This window comes from Mesoplodon bidens (genome assembly GCF_964165515.1).
Source record: "Mesoplodon bidens genome assembly, chromosome: 19".
NCBI classification, from domain to species: Eukaryota; Metazoa; Chordata; class Mammalia; order Artiodactyla; family Ziphiidae; genus Mesoplodon; species Mesoplodon bidens.
In genome coordinates, this window is record NC_138179.1 from 49,215,038 (window position 1) to 49,237,052 (window position 22,015).

General features: G+C 59.5%; 1 protein-coding gene across 6 annotated transcripts; it reads left to right on the forward strand.

Moving 5' to 3' along the window:
* Positions 1-1,101: 1,101 nt before the first annotated feature.
* PLCD3 (phospholipase C delta 3) lies at positions 1,102-20,424 on the forward strand. 6 transcript variants are annotated; one of them, XM_081219124.1, is made up of 16 exons: positions 5,705-5,869; positions 9,585-9,625; positions 11,634-11,795; positions 11,895-12,123; positions 12,475-12,604; positions 13,477-13,705; positions 14,165-14,366; positions 14,534-14,678; positions 15,487-15,639; positions 16,781-16,924; positions 17,067-17,217; positions 18,057-18,173; positions 18,825-18,991; positions 19,164-19,299; positions 19,390-19,539; positions 19,682-20,423. In XM_081219124.1, the coding sequence occupies exons 3-16, from the start codon at positions 11,663-11,665 to the stop codon at positions 19,768-19,770; spliced, it is 2,175 nt and encodes a 724-aa protein (XP_081075250.1). In that variant the 5' UTR covers positions 5,705-5,869; positions 9,585-9,625; positions 11,634-11,662; the 3' UTR covers positions 19,771-20,423. The 6 variants fall into 6 exon arrangements, 5 of the variants coding, with proteins under 5 accessions (XP_081075247.1, XP_081075248.1, XP_081075246.1 ...); XM_081219121.1 differs by lacking the exons at positions 5,705-5,869; positions 9,585-9,625 and adding an exon at positions 1,102-1,382 and having other exon boundaries at positions 16,784-16,924; positions 19,682-20,424; XM_081219122.1 differs by lacking the exons at positions 5,705-5,869; positions 9,585-9,625 and adding an exon at positions 1,102-1,382 and having other exon boundaries at positions 14,534-14,657; positions 19,682-20,424.
* Positions 20,425-22,015: the final 1,591 nt, after the last annotated feature.

A 22,015-nucleotide genomic window follows, 5' to 3' on the forward strand; every position in this document is an offset into this window, starting at 1 on the left:
GAAGGTCATTTCTGGAGGAAGGAATTGCAGGATCAAAAGTACACAGGAGAAGACTAAATATTTAGAAAGAATATCCAGAGAGGTGTGGAGACGCCAGCGAGCACGGACGGAACCTCTGGGTCCGGGATATCTGAAAATGGAATAGAGCAGTAGGTAGCAGATCTAGGTCCTGAGAAACTAAGCTTTATCTTTGGGATGACACACTCCCGGCCGCCGCCGAGTGGCGGTGTGCACCCAGCTCTCCGCCCCCGACCCAGGGCACTTGCTGCAGAAGACGCACATATCCCACCCCGCGCGCACAAATACGCAGGTGGTTTCTTATGTAGTAAGTGTACGCATGACACGGTCACCGGAACCCGCACTCGACGCTCACCCACAAGTTGATGCCAAGGACATCTACGCAGCGTGCGGTGGCCGTCCCAGGACGATCAAAGGCCCGGCGGGGGTGCCAACCTGTCTGTCCAAGCCTCCAACCCCAGATTCTGCCAGGGTCTCCAGGCTTAGCGCCACCCCATCCTCTCCAGACCAGTCAGCTTGGAGTCTTCTACCCCTCTGGGGACGGCAACTGGCCGGGCAAGGAGAGGGTTAATCCTATGGCGTCATGGCCAGAGCCTTCCTGCCTCCCCACCTCCAGTCAGTTCCCACTCCCCCCGACGCCCCACCCCTCCGGTTCGGGCTGCCCTGCTGCCCGGCTAAGCTTTCCGGGCCCGCAGACCCTAGGCCCAGAACGATCCGGCCCGCGGACCCTATCCCCTGTCTGGCTTCCTTCTGGGCCCTCGGGCGGGACGGGGAGGAGGAGGGTGGAGAGGGGTCCTGAGTCCTCTGTCTGTGCCAGAGGGCAGCCCTCGCTCCCTCCGATGCCTCCCCCCAGCTGGGGGCTCAGGACTCCGATAGGGTCCCAGGACCGCTCGGAGAATGGGGAGGCGGACTCAGGAGCAGGGGCCTAACGCGGAGACTCGGGGGCGCGGGTCGGGCCCCCTCTCCACATTTCCTCTAGGGCACGGTTCCCCGTCTGGGGTCACCGCCCCCTTCACCGCCCCCTCGCACCTCCCCAAGCCATCCTTGGCCCCGCCCTCTCCCTCTGGGTCCCTCCTTCCCTAACCCTCGTCCCTCCCTCTCTCCCTCCTCCCCTCCTCCCGACACCTCCTCCTCCCGACTCCCTCCCGGCGCCGCTAAGTTTCTTCGCTCGACACCGCGCACAGACCTCGGGCCCGGCCCCGGCCCCGCGACCATGCTGTGCGGCCGCTGGAGGAGCCGCCACGGGCGGCGCGAGGAGCCCCCGGTGCCGACCCAGGTCGCAGCGCCCGTCGCGCTCCCGTCCCCGCCCGCACCCCAGGACAGCGGCAACAAGAGGCCCGGGCTGCGGGCGCTGAAGAAGATGGGTCAGTGAGCGGCTGGGGCGGCTCGGGGTGGGCGCGGACGGGCCCCGGGGGCGCAGCCTGGGAGGGTCGGGGTGTTCCGGCGAGCCGTTGGTGGGCTTCCCAATGGGGCTGTGGGGAGTCCGGCGAGGGATGGAAGGCCAGCACCGTTCCATCGGGGGAGGGGAGGTCGCACCTGGGGTCACCCGAGGTCCTGGGGTCCGAGCGAGGCTCCCAGGATGGCTTTTGTTTCCCACCAGGAGGCGCCCTACCTTCGGGTCAGAAAGCCAGAGTTGCCTTCTCAGATTTGAGGGAAGTCAGTGGGGGAAAGGAAAGTAACTGTGGTTTATCAAGCATCTCCCAGACACTGGCCAGCACTGGGTGGTTACAGATGTGGTACCCTTCAATCTTCTTCACCTTCCTGAGAGGCAGGTGGTATAATCCCCATTTCACAGATGAGGAAACTGACTCAGAGAAAGTCAGGAATTTGTCTATGACCACACCGCTAATAGAGGGCAAAAGTTGGTATGTACCCCACAGTGCCCCTGGCCCCCTCGCAGAACCAGGGCAAAGTGGGGCTGACTGGGGGGTTGAGGGCTTGAACGAGGGGGTTTATGTGTGAGAGTATTTTATACAATGTAAAATACTGTAAAACTGAAGTGGTGTAGAACTGTGGTCGGTAGAATAGTTAATGAGGCGGGGCTGAGGGAACAGAGGGCAGGGCTGCCCGAAGACCTGTGTGAATCTTGGAGGAAAAATCAGAGGTCCCGGGGCTTCCCTGGTGGCGCACTGGTTGGAAGTCCGCCTGCTGATGCAGGGGACACGGGTTCGTGCCCCGGTCTGGGAAGATCCCACATGCCGCGGAGCGGCTGGGCCTGTGAGCCATGGCCACTGAGCCTGCGCGTCCGGAGCCTGTGCTCTGCAACAAGAGAGGCCACAACAGTGAGAGGCCCGCGTACAGCGAAAAAAAAAAAAAAAAAAAAAACCAGGGGTCCCAATAGCCGGTCTTACCTTCTCTTTACCACTGTCCTCCACCCCTTGTTATTATTATTTTTTTTTAAGATTTTAAAATTTATTTATTTATTTGTGGCTGCATTAGGTCTTCGTTGCTGTGCACAGGCTTTCTCTAGCTGCGGCGAGGGGAGCTTCTCTTTGTTGCGGTGCGTGGGCTTCTCATTGCAGTGGCTCCTCTTGTTGCGGAGCATGGGCTCTAGGCACAGGGGCTTCAGTAGTTGTGGCACGTGGGCTCAGTAGTTGTGGCTCGTGGGTTCTAGAGCGCAGGCTCAGTAGTTGTAGTGCACGGGTCCGCGGCATGTGGGATTTTCCCGGACCAGGGCTTGAACCCGTGTCCCCGGCATCAGCAGGCGGATGCTCAACCACCGCGCCACCAGGGAAGCCGCGCCACCAGGGAATCCCCACCCCCTGTTCTCACTTCTACCTCCTCTCATTCATGTGACCTGAATTTATTGAGTGCTGTGTTCTGAGCACCGTGCCTGGCACTCTCCTTATGGAGACAGAAGACGTGGTCTCTGCCCTACCCTTCATCAATCACACGTGCATTCCACAAACGTTTATTGAGTGCCTATAGTATGCTCTGCCCTGGGGATTCAGCAACGAACAAGGCAGACACAGTCATGGCCCTCAGAGAGCTGAAGTACCAGCAAGGATGTCAGACAATGAAGCAAAGGAACAAGGCTATGAAGGAAGGACCAAGGTGCTGGCGAGCCCTGGCTGCACCCTGGAGCGGGAGGGAGACTAGAGTGAGGCAAAAGGGGAGAGCCAGGTGAAGGCTGGGTCCTCAAGGCCCCTGCTTATAAGGTTATGGACTTTCTCTTGAGGGTGACAGGAGCCCGGGAAAGGTCTCAGGCTGGAGGAGAGAGGCAGGAATTGTGTAGAGTAGGGGTGGTTTGGATGAAGGCAGCGGTGAAACAAGGAGACCCACAGGAGGGAGGTTGAGGAGTCAGCTGGGCAAGCTGTGTGTGGGCGGAGGGGACGGGGAGCTCAGAAGAGGGCCGGTACAGCCGAGATGGATTCCAGAACTACAGAGAGATGCACTGGGCTGGACTTTGCAGTTGGTGGGATCTGGAAGGTGTCTCTAATGGGTGGCAGCGTCATCATCCTGCGGTCTAAGGGGCAGTGGTGGTTTGGGGAGAGGTCGATGGCCATGGGGAGTTGAGGTGCCGCTGAGATAGTCAAGGGCTGGTGTTGGGCCAGAGAAGCAGCCCCAGGGGTCAGCTGCCTGCGGGGGTTATGGGTACCATGGGAGGACTGAGGTGATGCTCCTGCACACCTGCCTGCCTCCTCATTCCATACACTTTTGCTAAGCCCCGTCCGCATGCCAGGGCGCAGTGTCAGGGCTGGGGCTACGGAGATGGAGAACACAGCACCTTGCCCTAGGGGAATGAACAGTCTAGTGCCAGGAGCCACTTGTAGGCAAATAATTACAGCTGAGCCCAAGACTCACTACCCTTTGGCTGAGTAATGCTGAACGGGAGCTCCCGGCACCCTGTGACAGTGACACTCTTGGGAACTATGTGGGTGTCAGAATGCCATCTGGGCCACCCTCGCTCCTCCCTGACTGCTGCACCGTCCTGTTGAGTGACTGCCTTCCGAGAGAGGAATGTCAAGTCTGTGGAGAATGCCCCTTCCCCAGGCCTCACTGAGTCCAGGAACAGGGTGGAGGTGAAACCCAGGTGTCCTGGGGCCCAACTGCCCTGGCCATAAAAGCCAAGTCCTAGGTCTACCCAGGTAGCTTCCACGATGACCCCTGCACCTGCTGCCTCTCCTGAAATGACCCTCAGGGCTGTGCCTTGTCACCGCCTTCGCCACACCCCTTAGTCTAACAGAGGACAGATTTTCTTTCCGATCGAGTCAAGAGACTAGAGCAGGGAGTGGCTCAGAGTCAAAGGCGAAGAGGGGCCCGAGGAAAAGAAAGGGGGGCCATACTGGGGGAAACCGAGATGAGGGGGGACGGACAGCAGCCCCCGCGTTCAGTGGGAGTCATTTGTGGAGCCTGGGGTCCACTCTGCTCCCATCCCCCGCCCCCAGGCTGGGCTGCTGGCCTGGCCTGCGCCAGGGAGGCCAGGGAACAGCTGAAGAGCCTGAAGAGGAGCCCAGTGAGCACCGGGGCAGGGCTGAGCTCGCAGTAGCCCAGATCCTACTTAGTCCTCGGCCACCCCAGGGGAAGGTGCTGTCACTGTCCTCACAGATGAGAAACTTGAGGTGGAGGGGGTGAAGTCACCGGCCCAAGGCCGCGCGGCTAAGAGGCAGTGTCTGTCTGCCACCAAAGCCATCATTTTCAATGAGGGCTCTTTTTTTTTTTTTTTTTTTTGCGGTACGCAGGCCTCTCACTGTTGCGGCCTCTCCCGTTGCGGAGCACAGGCTCCGGACGCGCAGGCTCAGCGGCCACGGCTCACGGGCCCAGCCGCTCCGCGGCATGTGGGATCCTCCCGGACCGGGGCACGAACCCACGCCCCCTGCATCGGCAGGCGGACCCCCAACCACTGCGCCACCAGGGAAGCCCCAGGGCTCTTTTTAATAAGAAACAACGTTTCTTTCTTTCTTTCTTTTTTTAAATTAATTAATTTATTTATTTTTGGCTGTGTTGGGTCTTCGTTTCTGTGCGAGGGTTTTCTCTAGTTGCGGCGAGCGGGGGCCACTCTTCATCGCTGTGCGCGGGCCTCTCACTATCGTGGCCTCTCTTGTTGTGGAGCACAGGCTCCGGACGCGCAGGCTCAGTAGTTGTGGCACACGGACCTAGTTACTCCGCGGCATGTGGGATCTTCCCAGACCAGGGCTCGAACCCGTGTCCCCTGAATTGGCAGGCGGATTCTCAACCACTGCACCACCAGGGAAGCCCTCAGTGAGGGCTCTTTATTGCTGGAATTAATGAATACTAATTAACACCTTTATAACACCGTGGGAGCGCTTTTCTCCCATTAGCTCATTTAATGTCAGAACCTTATGAGGTAGGTGGGACCATTAGCCTCATTTTACAAGGAGGAAACTGAGGTTCAGAGAGGTTCAGTAACTTGCCCCCGATTCCAAGCTGGGAAGCAGCTAAGAGAGGATCTGAACCCAGGAAGTCTGGCCCAGGGTCCAAGCTCCTAACACAATGCATGAATGAGTGATTTAAGCCTGGTGGGGAGGGGCCTGCTACGCCCCTCCCCCATAGTGGTTCTGCCAGCTGCCAGGGGTGTCCTCATAGGGCTGCCAAAAAAAAATATCTGTACGTCCCAAATTATGTAAATATTTGATACTAAAATATTATTTGTTGTTCATCTGAAATTCACATTTAACTGGGCATCCTGAATTTTGTCTGGCAGCCCTATCTCCCCAGAGCCTGGAACTGTTCCTGTGCCCCGATGCTCCACCCTGCCTCTAATCCTCCCTGTGAGCAAAGCACTAACTGGGCAGAATCTGTTGCCTTCCCTCCCCGGTCGGCACACACCGCCAAGTGCCGCAGAGAAAGTGGGCTCTCCCTATGGCCTGCCCAGGGCATCTCCTGCAGGGTGAGTGGGGCTGCCAGGGGCGAGGTTGGCAGGTGGGACGGTCTTCAGAGCAGCCCCCGGTCTGGGTAGGCGCCTGGCCTGGGTGGTGGAAGGGGTGGGCAGCCCTCCTGGTCACGCGTGCCAGGCAGGGCTGGCGGGGGCTGGCTCTGTCCTGCATCCTGGCCCCCCTCACCTCTCCTCCTTCCTCAGCTCTGAGGAGCCCCGCTCCACGATCTCAGCCCCCAAACAGGCTTCACGCCTGGTCTGGCCCTGCGGAGAAGAATGCTGCCACCTTTATCGCACTATGTCCACCCGGAGCAGGGGAAGCACCGCCTGCCTTTCTTGACTTTGTTGATGCTTCAAGGAATGTTATGGATTCTGGCACTGAGCTCCGCTAGGCTCTAGCCCTGGGTGTGGCAGCCAGTCAGGGCGAGGGGGACACGTTTGGTACCCAAGGTGCTGGGGCTCCCTGCTGGCTTGAGGATTCCGGTGGGAAGGTGTTTGAGACCCCCTCGCTGTTGCCTGTCCCCTCCCAGAGCCTCATGGCCTCAGTCACCAGGGAAAAGCTGCTCTTCCTCCCCTCCCCCCGTTGGCATGAAGCTGTCGGCTGTCGCTGTTCCCTGCATGTCTCACATTCCTGCTGGAGTCCCGTGGGCACTTCCTGAGTGTGCACTGGCACACACACACACACACACACCTTAGTTTCCACGCCAAGCTGACCACCTCCCACCCACCAACCCCATACACACACACACACACACACACACCTGATATGCACACACCACCCGACACACACCTTCACTCCTTACACACCCTGCTCTCTGCATACACGCCCCATGACCACACAGCACTCCCACCCCTGCCACCAGCCCACTCTGGCCTCTGCCCACCCCCTACACGGCCCCTGCATCCACCCCTGCCTTGGGCCACCCACACTGTTTTCAGCATACACAGCTAGTCCTCTCTGATCATCAGTGGCCCATCTGTGAGAAAGGTGGGATTGAAGGGCCAGGGATAAACTTGGCCTCCCCACAGCCCCTTCCAGCTCTGCCAGTGAGGCAGATTCCTGCCCGCAGCCTTGGCCCCAGACCACACACAGCCCAAACCGCCCAGGCTGCAGGTGGTCACTGGGAAACCGTGGGGCTGCCGGATCCTCACCACCTCCCGGCCCCTCTCTGGGGGCTGAGATAAGCGGCTCAGGGAAGGTGTCTGGGCCCCAGCTGATGACACGGGAGCTGGGCTGGGCGGGAGAGGGGCCCAGCTGGAAGCCGTGGGACTGAGGAGCAGGGATGGAGCAGAATACCCGGGTCCCTTTTCCCTCCCGGGAACTGCCTCGGTTTCCTTCTTTGTTGTCACTTACTGTGAGCCCCCTGTCGGGGGGCCCCAGACGGAGAGCCCCGTGTGCTCCTGCAGTGACACAGAGCCCTTTGGGTGAGGCCCCCCAACTCTCAACACTCTCCAGCTGCCCCGTGACCCTGGACAAGTTCGTTAGCTGCTCTGTGCCTCTTTAACAGTTTTATTGAGAGTTAATTCACATCCCATACCATTCGGCCATATAAAGTGTACAGTGGTTTCTGGCATGTTACATTATTATTATTATTTATTTATTTATTTATTTTTTTGGCTGTGCTGTGTGGCGTGCAGGATCTTAGTTCCTCCACCAGGGATCGAACCTGTGCCCCCTGCGTTGAAAGCATGGAATCTTAACCACTGAACCGCCAGCGAAGTCCCTTAATTTTTAAAACTTGTGGTAAAATATATATATATCATAAAATTGGCCATGTACCATTCTGAAGTGGGTAATTCAGTGGCATTAAGTACATTCACAATACTGTGCTATTTCTAAAACTCTTCCATCACCCTAAACAGAAACTCTGTAACCATCAGGACATAATTCACCATTCTTCCCTTTCCCCAGCCCCTGGTAACCTCTAATTTACTTTCTGTCGCTGAATTTTTTTAAATTGAGGTATAAGTGATATAAAATCTGTTTCTATGAATTTGACTGTTCTAGGTACCTCATGTAAATGGAATCGTACATCATTTGTCCTTTTGGGTCTGGCTTATTTCCCTTAGCATAATGTTTTCAAGGTTCATCCACGTTGTAGCAGAGATCAGATTTCACTCCTCTCTATGGCTGGATAATATCCCACTGTATGCATAGAGCACATTTTGCTTATTCATTCATTTGTTGATGGACGCTTGGGTGGTTTCCACCTTTTGGTACTGTTTGTCCTCATTTTTACTACTGTTATTTCATGATTGTTCCCCCACCTGCTCGGTTGAGGTGGCCATGGTGCTGGCCCAGCCCAGCTCCAGGTTCAAGGCAGAGATGGATAGATAGAGAATCCACGGAAACCACGGGAGGCAGGCAGCTTGCCCTCCAGCTCCAAGCAGGTAGGAATGAGGTCGAGGAAACATCTGTGGGTTTGGATCTGGTGGGACCGATAAATGTTTACTGGGTGGCTAGGCAGAGGGCCAGGCCCCTCAGCATCACTGCCCAGGGCCTGGGCCTGCCTCCTGACCTCACGCCCTTACCTCCCTTGGTCCTGCCCCTCCCATCTGACAGCTCAGCCCCCTCACTACCCCAGGGTTCAGAAGCTCAAGCAATGGAGAAATAGAGGCACCCACCCAGGGACTCAGCACCTGGCCCAGCCTGGCACTTCACCCTCATTCTGTGTGGCTTTTCCTCTGGCAGTGTGGTTGGAGGACAGTGTGGTCCAAGGGGCAATGTGATCCGGGGGCCTGTGCTGGTTGGGTGGGCAGAATGGAATGTCACCCCTTCCCCCAGCAGGCTCCTGGGGAGCCGGGGGTGAGGGCCAGGAGTAGGGGCCTCCTCAGCGTGGGAACCTGTCCCAGTGGGGGGCTGGTCGGGAGCTCAGGCCGCCTTTCTCCATGTCCTGTTTGCAGCAGGCTCTGGACAAAAGAGGCCCTCAGTGACTCACCTCCATTTCCAGCCTTAGTCATGCACCAGCCCCCCTCCTCCCCACCTGCCCCCCCACCTCAGGCCTTGGCATCACAGGGCTGGCCCAGTCAGGGGAGGTGGCTGCAGCTGCAGAGCCTGGTTGTCATGGGGATGAGGAGTCCCCTTTCCCATAGCTGAGGGGGTGGTGGAGGGGCGGGCTCAGCCCTGGTGGCGCCGCAGGTGCCCCTGAATGCCCTGCCCCCCACTCTGTTGTTCCTCAGGATGAGAGAATGCGGAGGTTGCCTGGATGTGGGGAATCTGTGGGGATAGGGGCCTGAGGGTCTAGTGAGTCTCTTGGCCTGGCACATGCCAAGTTCCAGCTCTTTACCTGGAAGAAGGAGGGTTCCACCTCCCCTCCCTGGCTAGGTGGCACTGAGTGGGCATTGACCCTTCCAGAAGGCCACGGTCTAAACCCTGAGAGACCCCTTGGAGCCTTTAAGGTCACAAATTGGCCCAAGGGGGACCATAGCCTCTTAAGGATGGCAGGTTTCTCCTCCTGCCCCTGAGTCCATGATTCTCCATCATAGTCACTCTCAAAGTCATAAGGTAGCTTTTTAAACATACAGATGTCCAACCCCCAACCTGTACCTGCTGGACGAGAATCTCTGGGCCATGGGTTTTGCAACCTCCACCAGGTGATTCTGATGCACAGCCGGAGTTGAGAAACCCTGACCCACAAGGCTGCTGCCCTGACATCTGGACAGATGGCTCAGGGCTGGGGCTAGAATGCACTTAGTCCCCAGCTGTCTGTCCATCTGCCTCCCCTTTCAGAAAACACTGACTGCAAGCCTGGCTCTGGGACAAGCACTGAGGTGAGGATATCCCAGTGCTTGGGCTTATTAAGGTCCACTGAAATTACAGTTTAGGTGGGGTGATTTAATTAAAGTAAAAAGTGTTGCTGGGGGTCAGGGAAGGAGAACTCCTATTTGAGGACAAATCAGGAAAGACTTCCTGGAGGAGGTGGTCCTTGAAGGACCCCAGTGTGAGGAAGAGACGGGAGAAGGACCCTACAAAGGCTCCTAGAGAGAGTGAGAGGAAGCCCCAGGAATTTAGACTTGATTCCTCAGGTCAGTGTTCGCAGCTGGGCAAGCAGGGTCCTTGGGGCCACAAAGCCTAAAGCCAAACCCGGTATTGGGAGCTTGTTAAAATAAAGGGAGGAAGAGAGGCCCACTGTCTTGTTTCCTTTGGCCCACACAGTGGTGTTTTGGGGTTTTTTGTTTCAATTTGATTTAATTGCCAACATTGACAAATCTGGAGGCGTCCCATATAAATCCAGATTCGGTTCTCTGGGAACTCTGGGCCTTCATCCACTCCTGGCTGCCTCTGTCCTTCCAAAGGGTGTGGACCCTACAGTTTGTCTGGTTTCCACACGTTCTATTGTCCCCTGGCTCATAAACCTTTGGTTTTGACCCCCTGCCGAGGAAGATCTGAGCAGGGTGTGGCCCTACCAGGACGGGCAGCATCTTGACCGAAGTTTGGATTTTGCAGCAGCTACTATTGTGGTCTCCATTTTATGAATGGGGAACATGAGGCTTAGAGCAGTCACAGGGTAGTGCCACCAGGGCCGTGTAACTGGGAAGTGACAGAGCTGGTATTTGGCTCCTCGGACCCTGCTCTGTCCTAGGTCCTCAAGCCCAGGGTGGTTGCAGGGAGCTGGAGAGGGAGGAGGATGGGAGGAGCAGAGGGATCAGTGTAGGGGCCGAGGGCGAAGGTGCTGGGGCCTGACCTCCAGGGTCTGAAGGCTGCTCCTGCCAGTCCCCGGCCATGGAATCCTGGCAAGTTGCTGAAGCATCTCTGCGCTTGTTTTCTCGTGTGTGAATACGTGAGTGGGGTCTGGCACGTAGTAGGTACTTTTTTTTTTTTTTTTTCCCTGTACGCGGGCCTCTCACTGTTGTGGCCTCTCCCGTTGCGGAGCACAGGCTCCGGACGCGCAGGCTCAGCGGCCATGGCTCACGGGCCCAGCCCCTCCGCGGGATGTGGGATCTTCCCGGACCGCGGCACGAACCCGCGTCCCCTGCATCCGCAGGCGGACTCTCATCCACTGCGCCACCAGGGAAGCCCCGTAGTAGGTACTTTGTAAGCATTTTGTCGTATTAAGAAGGATGGACGCTGTGACCGGAGAGCACATGTGGGCTCAGGGGTTACACGGGGTTGTGACTTTGGCTGGGCAAGGGGGATACCAAGTGTCACAGGAGATCATGCTTTCAGCTGGGCCCCACCAGGGCATCTGGAGATCAGCCCCAGGCTGGCCAAGGCAGGACTGGGCCTGGCATGCTTGGTCTGAGACCCTGGAGCCAGAGTGACCTCTGCTCTCCTCCCTTGTCTTCGGGAAAGCAGAGGTGAGGAGCTTGGGTTGCAGCAAGAAAGATTTAGGTTAGATAGTGAGACTACCCTCTTGATGGTCAGGTTTTCGTGTCAAGGGAAAAGGCTGTTGATGGCAGCTTCTAGGCTTGAAGGCTGGAGGCCCTGATGGAGGGGAGTGGCAGAAAGAGTGACCTTTAGCGAGGCCTGAGGTCCAGGCGCCGCCTTAAGCTCTGCTCTGACGGCCTCCAGAGGAGGCTGCTTGACAGCGGGGAGGGCAGGCCTGTTACTGGCACCCCTCCCAGGGGGGCCTGGGTGGGACACACCAAGCACAGGCCTTGGGGCCAAAAAGCCTATAGCCAAAGCCAGTACTGGGGCCTGTTACAGGGGGAGGAAGAGCCGCCTGGGAGAGTTTGCAGAGGCTTGGGGAGGGAGGCCGCACCTCCCTGCTGGGAGGAGGGTGGAGGGAACCTGCAAGCGGGGCGGGGCCAGGATGCTCATCGCCTCCCGCCCCCGCAGGCCTGACGGAGGACGAGGATGTGCGCGCCATGCTGCGGGGCTCCCGGCTCTGCAAGATCCGCTCGCGGACGTGGCAAAAGGAGCGGCTGTACCGGCTGCAGGAGGACGGCCTGAGCGTGTGGTTCCAGCGGCGCATCCCGCGTGCACCTTCGCAGCACATCTGTGAGCCGGGGCCCCGGGCGGGCGTGGGCAGTCTGGGGACAGTGGAGGCCCGGCCCCGCCGCCCTGACCCGGCCGCGCGCGTCCCGTCCCTCTCCACAGTCTTCGTGCAGCACATCGAGGCCGTCCGCGAGGGCCACCAGTCCGAGGGCCTGCGGCGCTTCGGGGGCGCCTTCGAGCCGGCGCGCTGCCTAACCATCGCCTTCAAGGGGCGTCGCAAGAACTTGGACCTGGCGGCGCCCACGGCCGAGGAGGCTCAGCGCTGGGTGCGCGGTCTGGCCAAGCTGCGCGCGCGCCTCGATGCCATGAGCCAGCGCGAGCGCCTCGACCAATATCCTCGCGGGGAGGGCAGCGGACCGCGCGGGGAGGGGGGCCGGCCGTGTGCCGGGAGGACCCTCGGGCCCAGGGGAGGCGTGGCTCCACCCTTAGGGACCCGCGGTTTGAGATAGAGCCCCTTGTCTTAAGAACTGAGGGTGGTGACGGGGCATTCTGTCTCTGGGGAGCCCGGTCCCGTGGAGGACGTGCGGCCGGGGCACTCAGGGGGTCCACAGGCTGAGGGGAAAGCACAGCCCCCAAACCCGGGAGCCCCCAGGGCGGGGGTGGGGGTATGCCATACCTGTCAGTTACCTGTCAGCAGGGGGCTGGGCCCAGCCTGTCTCTAGTATTTCCTGAGCACCCACACCTGGATCCACTTCTATCTGCATCGAGCGGACTCCAACCAGGACAGTAAGATGAGCTTCAAGGAGATCAAGAACCTGCTCCGCATGGTCAACGTGGACATGAACGACATGTACGCCTACCACCTCTTCAAGGTGGGCATCTGCCACCATTCTGACCTCTGCTCTCTGCCTTCCCCCAGCCATCTGAGTCATCAGTTCCCTCCCCCCTTCCCCCCCCGCCCCCCCCCCGCCAGCTTTTGTGGAGAGTGGCCTCTCAGCAGAAAGGCCACATCTGGGCCTAGGTACACTTTCAACCCAGTGAAGCCACTGGGCCAGGATGGGAGTGCTGGCCCAGAGCTCCTTTCCTCACCCTCAGGCAGAGCCCAGGTAGGGAGGACCTCAGGCTCACGGATACACACAGGAGCACAGCCCCCTCCACTGTAGCATGTGTGGCACCTCCACACGTGACCATGTACACCCCACGTGTGGGAGCACAGACGGGCCCACGGAGGTGGGCTCTGCATCCGTGGCCCAGTTGGATCACATGGAGACACCTGTGTGGATGTTGACTGTGACCCCAAAAGACACGAGGGCCACGGCACCAGTGCACCTGGGCCGATAGCGGCACGTGAATTCTGTTATGTGTTGCTTATTGCCCCCGGGTGTGAACGTGTGAGGCTGAGAAGGGAGCGTATACACACGGGAGGGGGGATTCTGGCACCGGGGCTCAGCCCTGCCCAGGGCTCACAGTTTTTCCTCCCACATCTTGATTCTTGGAGTAGGTAGGTCATGGGGCAGAGAAACAGGCAATGAACCCAAGAGTCCTTTCTTAGAATCCCAGCCCTGCAATTTAGCAGCTCTGTGGGTCTGAGTGAGACCCGGAGCCTGGCTAGCTTTCAGTTTCTCCACCTGTGAAACTGCGGACAATGCCTCCTTCCCAGACATGGTGGGTGACGGGTGTGTCAGCGCAGGCCAGCTCTCCCAGGGTGTCCTCCTCCTCTGAATCTCTCCCTCCTGCTCTCCAGGAGTGTGACCGCTCCAACAATGAGTGGCTGGAGGGGACTGAGATCGAGGAGTTTCTGCGACGGCTGCTGAAACGCCCCGAGCTGGAGGAGATCTTCCATCGGTACTCGGGCGAGGACCGGGTGTTGAGCACCCCCGAGCTGCTGGAGTTCCTGGAGGACCAGGGTGAGGATGGCGCCACGCTGGCCCACGCCCAGCAGCTCATCCACACCTATGAGCTCAACGAGACAGGTGAGGGGTCTGACAGATGGGGCTGGGGCCAACACGGCCCAGGGCTCGGCATCTGACAGGTCCGGGTTCCCAGCTAAGTGGGCTCTGCTATTACAGGCTGTGGGCACCGTCTTGGGCAGGTTACCTTGCCTCTCTGAGACTCAGCTGCCACATCTGTAAAATGGCATAGTAATATACTGTCCTCACAGGGTTGGGTTGAAGTTAAATGGCATAACTTGGGAGCCCCCTGGTGGCCTAGTGGTTAGGGTTCCAGCCTTTCACTGCCGTGGCCCGGGTTCAATCCCTGGTCGGGAAACAGATCCCACAAGCTGCGAGGCGTGCCCCCCCCCCAAAAAGGGCATAACTTACGTAGAGTCCAGTCAGTAGACAGGTGCTCACTATTACCAAGTTCAGTGAGCTTTGGGGCATTTTAGGGCCAAAGGGGTCCCCCGTGATGCTCTCTTCTGCCCATTCCTTCAGCCAAGCAGCACGAGCTGATGACTCTGGATGGCTTCATGATGTACCTGTTGTCGCCTGAGGGGGCTGCCCTGAACCCAGCCCACACGTGTGTGTTCCAGGACATGAACCAGCCCCTGGCCCACTACTTCATCTCCTCCTCCCATAATACCTACCTGACCGACTCACAGATCGGTGGGCCCAGCAGCACCGAGGCCTATGTTAGGTACCATAGTGGGATGGTGGGAGTGAACATGTCTGGGAGCCAGTTTGGGGATGGACATGGGGCTCAGCTCCCGCCATGGGCTTCCTGGGGCCTACCTGGGGGCCTGTCCATTGCCCTGCTCTGTGCCACCCACATGACACCTTGCCCATCCATCCATCTGTCCGCAGAGCCTTTGCCCAGGGATGCCGCTGTGTGGAGCTTGACTGCTGGGAGGGGCCCGGAGGGGAGCCGGTCATCTACCATGGCCACACCCTCACCTCCAAGATCCTCTTCCGAGATGTGATCCAGGCAGTGCGTGACCACGCCTTCACGGTGAGCCCTGGGACCCCCACGCCCAGCCCCAGAGCCTTCCCCATGACATCAGCTGGTCTCAGTCCTTCCAGAAGAAACCCCTGGGACTTCCCTGGTGGTCCAGTGGTTAAGACTCTGTGCTTCCACTGCAGGGGGCATGGGTTCGATCCCTGGTCAGGGAACTAAGATCCTGCATGCCGCGTGCGGTGCGGCCAAAAAAAACCCAAAACAAAAGAAACCCCTGCCCAGAGACTCACTTTCACCAAGTGCTGCTGGGACAGCTGCCCAATGGGGTAGAATAAAGCTGGGTGAGAGGCTCCCTTCTCCCACGCTTATATTTAGTAAATGTATTAAAATCATAAAATTTCCAGAAGAAAACCTTGTGGGTAGGGAAGGACATTTTACGCATGACTCACAAAGAGAAAATCGTGAAAGAGAGGCTCAGTGTTGCACCTACATAAAAGTGCAACTTCTGTCGAGCTATACAAACCTTACCATCAGCAAATGATGGGCTGGGACCAAAAGTGTGCAACCTAAACGACGTGGTCAGTGTCATTAACAGATAAAGAGCATTTATAAAAGAAAAACGTTCCTGCAGCCACCCTCAGCTCCCCAGACAGTCCACCCCTTCCCCGAGGCCCCAGATCTGCCCTCCACGTACACACTGACCCTAGTGTGTCCCACATCCACGCACTCAGTCTCCCCCAGAGTGGGTTCTCCAGAGCCCTGCCTTTGCCTGCCTGGCCTGAAAGGGGTGGGGGGCCGGGCACAGCAGGGCTCCTGGTGGGGGAGGGGTGAGTGACGGAGCTGCTGTCCCTCCCTCCCACAGCTGTCTCCGTACCCCGTCATCCTGTCCCTCGAGAACCACTGTGGGCTGGAGCAGCAGGCTGCCATGGCCCGTCACCTCCACACCATCCTAGGGGACATGCTGGTGACGCAGCTGCTGGACTCCCAGAACCCTGAAGAGCTGCCGTCCCCAGAGGTGATGCTCCCAGACCCCCAGCCTGGGTGGGGGGAGGGCCTGGCTCCGAGGTCCACCACCCACCTCCCTTGTTCAGGCCCCCTCCCCTCTCTCTGTCTTAACCTTCCTCCGCTTCTCCGTTCATCTGACATCTGCCACCCTGTGGTCTTGTCACTTGTCTGCCTTCCATTTTGACTAGACACACCCCACCCTGTCACCTGGCGTCGAAGGCCCTCGACGACCTGGCCCTGACCTCCCCGCCCTGCCTCCTGCCACGGAGTCCCTGCAGGCTCGGCCATTCCCATCTCAAAGGCCTTGGTTGACACTGTCTCCTCCACCTGAAGCTCCCTTCTGAGCCATCTGTGCTCGCCAAGCGCCACCTGCTTAGAGCTCTAGCTCAGCGTGGAGGGCCTCTTCCTGTGGCCTTAACGACCCCCTCAGCTCTCTGGCCAGAAGTGGTCCTTCCTCCTTTCCTCCCAACCCCCCAGAGCATTTCATTTGCCCCTTCAGGACATTTATCCTTTTTGGGCTCTTGGAGAAAACTCTCCTCCTACTCCCAATCCCAAATTATGCAAGGAATGTAGATTCACCTTTGTGTGTGATTTGATATTTTTTGTCAGTATGAAAATAACCTACATATGGTAAAAGAAAAAATGGAGCCGCAGAAAAGCATACACAATGAAAAACGGATTTTCCTCCACTCCGGCTCCCCCCCGTCCTATTTCTGAAGAAGTAATCATCTTCAACAGTGTCTTGTGTATCCTTCCAGAACTTTCCCACGCATATATATAGCTATGTACCTAGCTATCTTCTCTTTCAAATGGTGCATGAAGAAGATCATGTGAACACATATTCTACATGCGCTTCTTTCACATGAGATCTTTTTTGAAGAGAGCACCTTCTCTTTCAACCCCGAGCTGCCTCATTCATTTTATTGGCTGCTGTGTAGTATGCTGATGCTTAGAGGAACCCCATTAGCCAGTCCCCTGTGGATAGGGCTGTTTCCCTCATAGGTTTCTTCCTATTAGAAACATGACTCATCTCTGTCTCCTTCGCTGCTCGCCACCCTGGGCCAGCCCCTCACACAGTGGTGGCTGAATGATAGACTGACCGGCCGACATAGGGGCAAAAGGGCTTAATTTTTCCGTGTTGGTCTCTACAGCAGCTGAAAGGCCGGGTCCTGGTGAAAGGGAAGAAGCTGCCAGCTGCTCGGAATGAGGACGGTCGAGTTCTATCAGACCGGGAGGAGGACAACGAGGACGAGGACGAGGAAGAGGAGGCGGGGACCGCAGAGCAGAGGCGGCGGGTGAGTGGGCCTGGCTGGGCCAGCCCGGGCTGGGCAGGGGCTTGATGCCACTGTGGAGCTTGGGGGCAGGTGGCAGAGGGAAGGAAGGTGGGAGGACCAGGGGTCTGGAGTGGGCAGACCCCCGCTGAGGCTCGTCACTCAGGCCAAGCAGATCTCCCCGGAGCTGTCGGCCCTGGCCGTGTACTGCTGTGCCAGCCGCCTGCGGACCCTGCGCCCTGCCCCAGCCCCGCCCCAGCCCTACCAGGTCAGCTCCCTCAGCGAACGCAAGGCCAAGAAGCTCATCCGAGAGGCAGGTAGGAGCCAGGACGTCGGGCCTCTGGGGCACCTGCAGGCTCCTGGTGGGTGGTAGATGCTGAAGTTGATCTGGAAAGGAGTGCGAAAGGGCTTCGGGGGCAGTGAAAAGAGGGGCTCAGGGAATGAGTGCCCAGCACATGCCCAGCACCTGACCAGGCGTACGTAGAGGGAAAAGGGCACAGGGAAGAGGGAGGCTGCTGTCTGCCTTCGCCAGCTCACAGCCTAGCGGTGGGGCCAGACATAGATGGATAATTACGGTGCCGGGTGATCAGTCGGGCATGACAGGCATGACGGAGGCTGGGGAAGCCCAGCAGGAGGGGGTGAGATCAGAGAAGGGTTCCCGAGCAGGTGATGGCTGAGAAGACACCTGACCGAAGGATGAGGAGGAAGCAGCCAGGTGAAGAGGGGGAGGGGACTTCCAGACAGGAGGAGCAGGTTGTCCCAAGGCCTGGAGGCTTGAGGTACAGGAAGGGTTCCTGGAACCGGAGGCGTGGCTGGAGGAGTGCTTGTGGGATGAGCCATGAAAGACGGGGGATGCCAGCCTGGGGCCAAGTGCTCCACCCGCCGAGTCGGGAACGTGGGGACTTGGGGTGGGAGGCAGTGCCAGGTGGAGGGAGGGGTGGGGTCCCTGCCCCTCTCTGGACCTCAGCAGCCTCCTTGTGAGGACCCCCGTCCCCTCATCAGAGAGAACAAGGAGCCGGGGCGGGGGAGCTGGGGATGGAGTTCAGCCTCTGTTCCCAGCTTGTCTCTGGAGGTGGGGGAGGGGAGGGGACAGGCCCTGGCACCCGGTGAGCCACAGCCCAGGGGCTGTCACAGTCCTGCCCCGACTCTCCCTCAGGGAACAGCTTCATCAGGCACAATGCCTGCCAACTGACCCGTGTCTACCCACTGGGGCTGCGGATGAACTCGGCCAACTACAACCCCCAGGAGATGTGGAACTCCGGCTGTCAGCTGGGTGAGTGGGAGAGCACCGGGGAGGGGGGCTGGGCAGGGGGCCACGGCGGCCCCAGCGGTGATGAGGCCGCACAGCTTTCCAGAAGGTGGAGAAATGAGTCCTGTGGATGCCAGTTATTAAAAGACTGATCAACAAGGAAGGTGGGGAAACGCAAAGCAGGCTTGTTTATGTAAACGAGCCAGTGCACAGTCTCAGAACTTTTTATGAAGGTGGAAATTAAAAACCTCCGCTCCCACGTGCCCCTCACATACACACACACACAGCCCGGCAGTCCTCCCCACTAAGTCAACGCTGACGAGCGTGTGCTCTGGAGGGACGCTGAGCAGCGCCAGAGGAGAGGAGCCTGGTCCCCTTGGGGGCAGGGAGGGAAACATGGGGCTTCCTTGGATCCTGCCTCTGGCCCGGCCCCAGGCCCAGCCCCACCCTCCGGCTCCGGCCGTGGAGGCTGGGTCCCCTGGCTGCCATGAAACCCCCCAGCCGTGGTAGGGGTGGGATAACACTACCCAGGCAGGGGGACCCTGGGCCCCCTCTAGAGAGCTGAGTCCTCGCCCCATGAGGTGTGTCTGGCGGGGAGGGCAGTGAGACTCCTGAAACTGAGCAGTGAAGAGAGGGCCACTAAGAGCCCCTGCCCTGCCCCCGCTGTGTCCACAGTGGCCCTGAACTTCCAGACGCCAGGTTATGAGATGGACCTCAACGCCGGGCGCTTCCTTATCAATGGGCAGTGCGGCTATGTCCTGAAACCTGCCTGCCTGCGGCAGCCTGACACAACCTTTGACCCTGAGTGTCCTGGACCCCCCAGAACGACGTTCACCATCCAGGTCAGCAGCCTGGACCGCACCCTGCCTGGGGTCCCTGTCTGCGGGGTGCCAGCCCGAGGATAGCAGAGGCCTGGGGACAGCTCGCGGGAGAGCGGTCCGCCTCCAGGTCCTGAGCGGGAGGGCCGGTGTGAGCGCCTCGGGCCAGGCTGCAGCTCCCCTCGCTCCCGCACAGGTGCTGACTGCGCAGCAGCTGCCCAAACTGAATGCCGAGAAGCCAAACTCCATCGTGGACCCGCTGGTACGCATTGAGATCCACGGGGTGCCCGCAGACTGTGCTTGCAAGGAGACCAACTACGTGCTCAACAATGGTGGGGGCCCTGCTGGGGCGAGCTGGGGGCAGACAGCGGGGAGCGGGGCAGGTGCAGGGCGGGCTCTTGACGGACAGGCCTGCGCCCTAGGCTTCAACCCCCGCTGGGGGCAGACCCTGCAGTTCCAGCTGCGGGCTCCGGAGCTGGTGCTGGTCCGGTTCGTGGTAGAAGATTATGACGCCACGTCCCCCAATGACTTTGTGGGCCAGTTTACACTGCCTCTCAGCAGCCTGAAGCAAGGTTGGTGGGGTTGACGGGGGTGGGAAGAGAAGGGGGGCCGGGCCTCCAAGACCCTGTTCACCCGGGCCGCCCACTCCCTCCGAGAGCCTGGCCCTGCAGGGCGGTGGGCAGAGAAGCTGACACCGGGCTACCCTCCCGGCAGGATACCGCCACATCCACCTGCTTTCCAAGGACGGGGCCTCACTGTCACCAGCCACCCTCTTTGTCCACATCTGCATCCAGCGCTCCTGACGGCACAGCTGAGCCACCCTGGGTTCTGCAGGTGCCAGTCTGCATCCCTCAGCGGAGGCCCTCTCCTCCTCTGGAGTGAAGGGGTGACGGAGGGCCAGCCCTCCAGCCTCCCACTTAGCCTGCCCGCCAGGCTCTGTTCTCAACTGGGTGCTGAGGGCAGCCTAGGCCCCTCCTGAAGAACAGGCAGTTGATCTTTTCCCCGGGCTGTGAGATGCCCCCAGCTCCTCGGGTGCTCAGCCCACCTGGTCGTCGTGGCTTCTGAAGAGCCAGGCCTGTTGCTGCCGGGAGACTTGGGGAGCAGGACACGTAAGCCCTCGGCCACTGTCTGCCCCGTCCCAGCCTCTTTCCCACAAGGAGCCCAGCCACCCCCTTGCCCCGTCCCCAGGCGTTAGCCACCCCCTAAGGCCCTCCTTCCCCCTCCAGGCTTTCTGGGCTCCTCCCTCCAGCTCTGGAACCTGAGCGCCGCTCCCTTGTTACAGCAAGCAGGGAGAGGGAGGCTCAGCCCTGGGGAAACCTAGGAGGGGATTTTTAAGTTGTCGTAGAAGAGCCCTGGAGAGGACAGCAGAACCGAATAAAGAAGCAAGTTTACCATTGCCGCCCCCTGAGCACCTCTGAGGCCACAGCCACAGGCCTGTGAGGAGGGACGGGGCAGAGGGAGCGTCCCTTGGGCCTCTCGCTGCATCTGGGCTCCCTGAGACAGCGGCGGTGCTGGAGGGGGTGCTGGAGGGAGGGGCTGCTGCAGCTCGGAACAGCCCTGACCCTTCCTCTTGGCTCCAAGCTGCTGCCAGCATTACAGGCCTGTGAGGACAGCAGTTCCCAGAGCCACGCCCACAGCGCGTACACCAGGGGCCTTGGATGGGGAGGGGCAGGTAGGTGGGCTTCTGCCGGAGCAGGGTCGTGATGGCCCTCAAGGGGGCGGGGACAGGCCTCTGACGGACTCCAGGGTCGCCCGTTCCAGGCTCAGCTGGGTTCGAGGCCCCTGTCTGCTCAGTAGTCGAATCCCAGAGACCTGGAACTCTCCTTCCACCAGCCAACCAGCCTTCTAGACAAAGGCCTGGACAGCAGCGGGCCGCCCCAGGCCCCCCTGGAGATGCTGGGAGAGCGTGCCCAGACACCAGAAGGCAGAATCCAGAGGAAACCTGTCCGAAAGGTGACTTGCATCTGGGGTTCCCTCAAGCAACAGCACCAACACTGAACCAGGGCTGAGCTTGATGACAGTTCCCGGAGGGTGGCCTGGGGCAGGAAGCTGCTCCCATAGAACCCAGGGCTGGGCTGTCTCCGCCTTCCTGCCATGACCTGATGCAGGAAGCGGCAGCCTCACCCTGCCCTCGGTTTTACACCAAGAGGGGCATTTGGTGCTGATCAATTAGTGTGTCTGGAAGAAGACCGTCAGACTCTGAAGGGGCCCAGATGCCCCCCTGTCCGGGAACCATGAAGGAATGGGCTGGGCGGCCGTGGTACACAGCACTCGCGGCTGTCAGGAGAGGCAGGCGGCCAAACTGCAGCCCCACGGTTGGGGGCACGGTGAGGCCAGGTCCAGTGTTGGGGCATGGAGGGCAAGTGAGAGTTGTCCGGTCCCCGCAGGGCCTGGGCTGGGGCTCCTGTCAGGTGAACACGGGCGCCCCAGCTGAGCCCCCCACCCTGCTTCTTGTCTCTGGCTTGGTGCAGCAGAGGAAGGGTTTACTGCTCGGAGAAGAGCCCGAAGGCTGGGAAGATGGCCTTCAAAGGGCGAGAGTCCTTAAGGCAAAAAAGCTGACAGGAACTGATTATGGGAGCTGGGGGCGAAGAAGAAATACAGCTCGTAATTCTGGAGACCCCTGGGTGGAGACCACCCACAGGGCTGTGTTCTCCCAGCCCAAACCTAAGATGGGAACGAAGGCCCGCTTTCAGGAGCTGGAGTCAGCTGGTCTGGGGCTGGGGAGAGACATCATAAGGTGGGGGTCTAGGAGGACTGGGAAAAGGCCTCACAGATGATCCCAGGGGCAGACCCTGTGTCCTCTCAGGGTGCCGCTCAGGCTCCAGGTTCCCTGGGAAGGGGCTCGGAGGCACCAGCCGTGGGGCGGGGGCGGAATGGATGAAAAGGTCCAGAGGAAGAGAAGAGGGGGTGGGGGGGGACACACACGACACACAGGACGTCTAGATGCGGTTTCTCAGGCCCTTCCTGGGAACCATTCTGGTTCAGTGGGACCTGCCGGCCTGCAGCATCAAAAGCACCCCCGGTGTCTCCACAGAACCACCCGGCCCC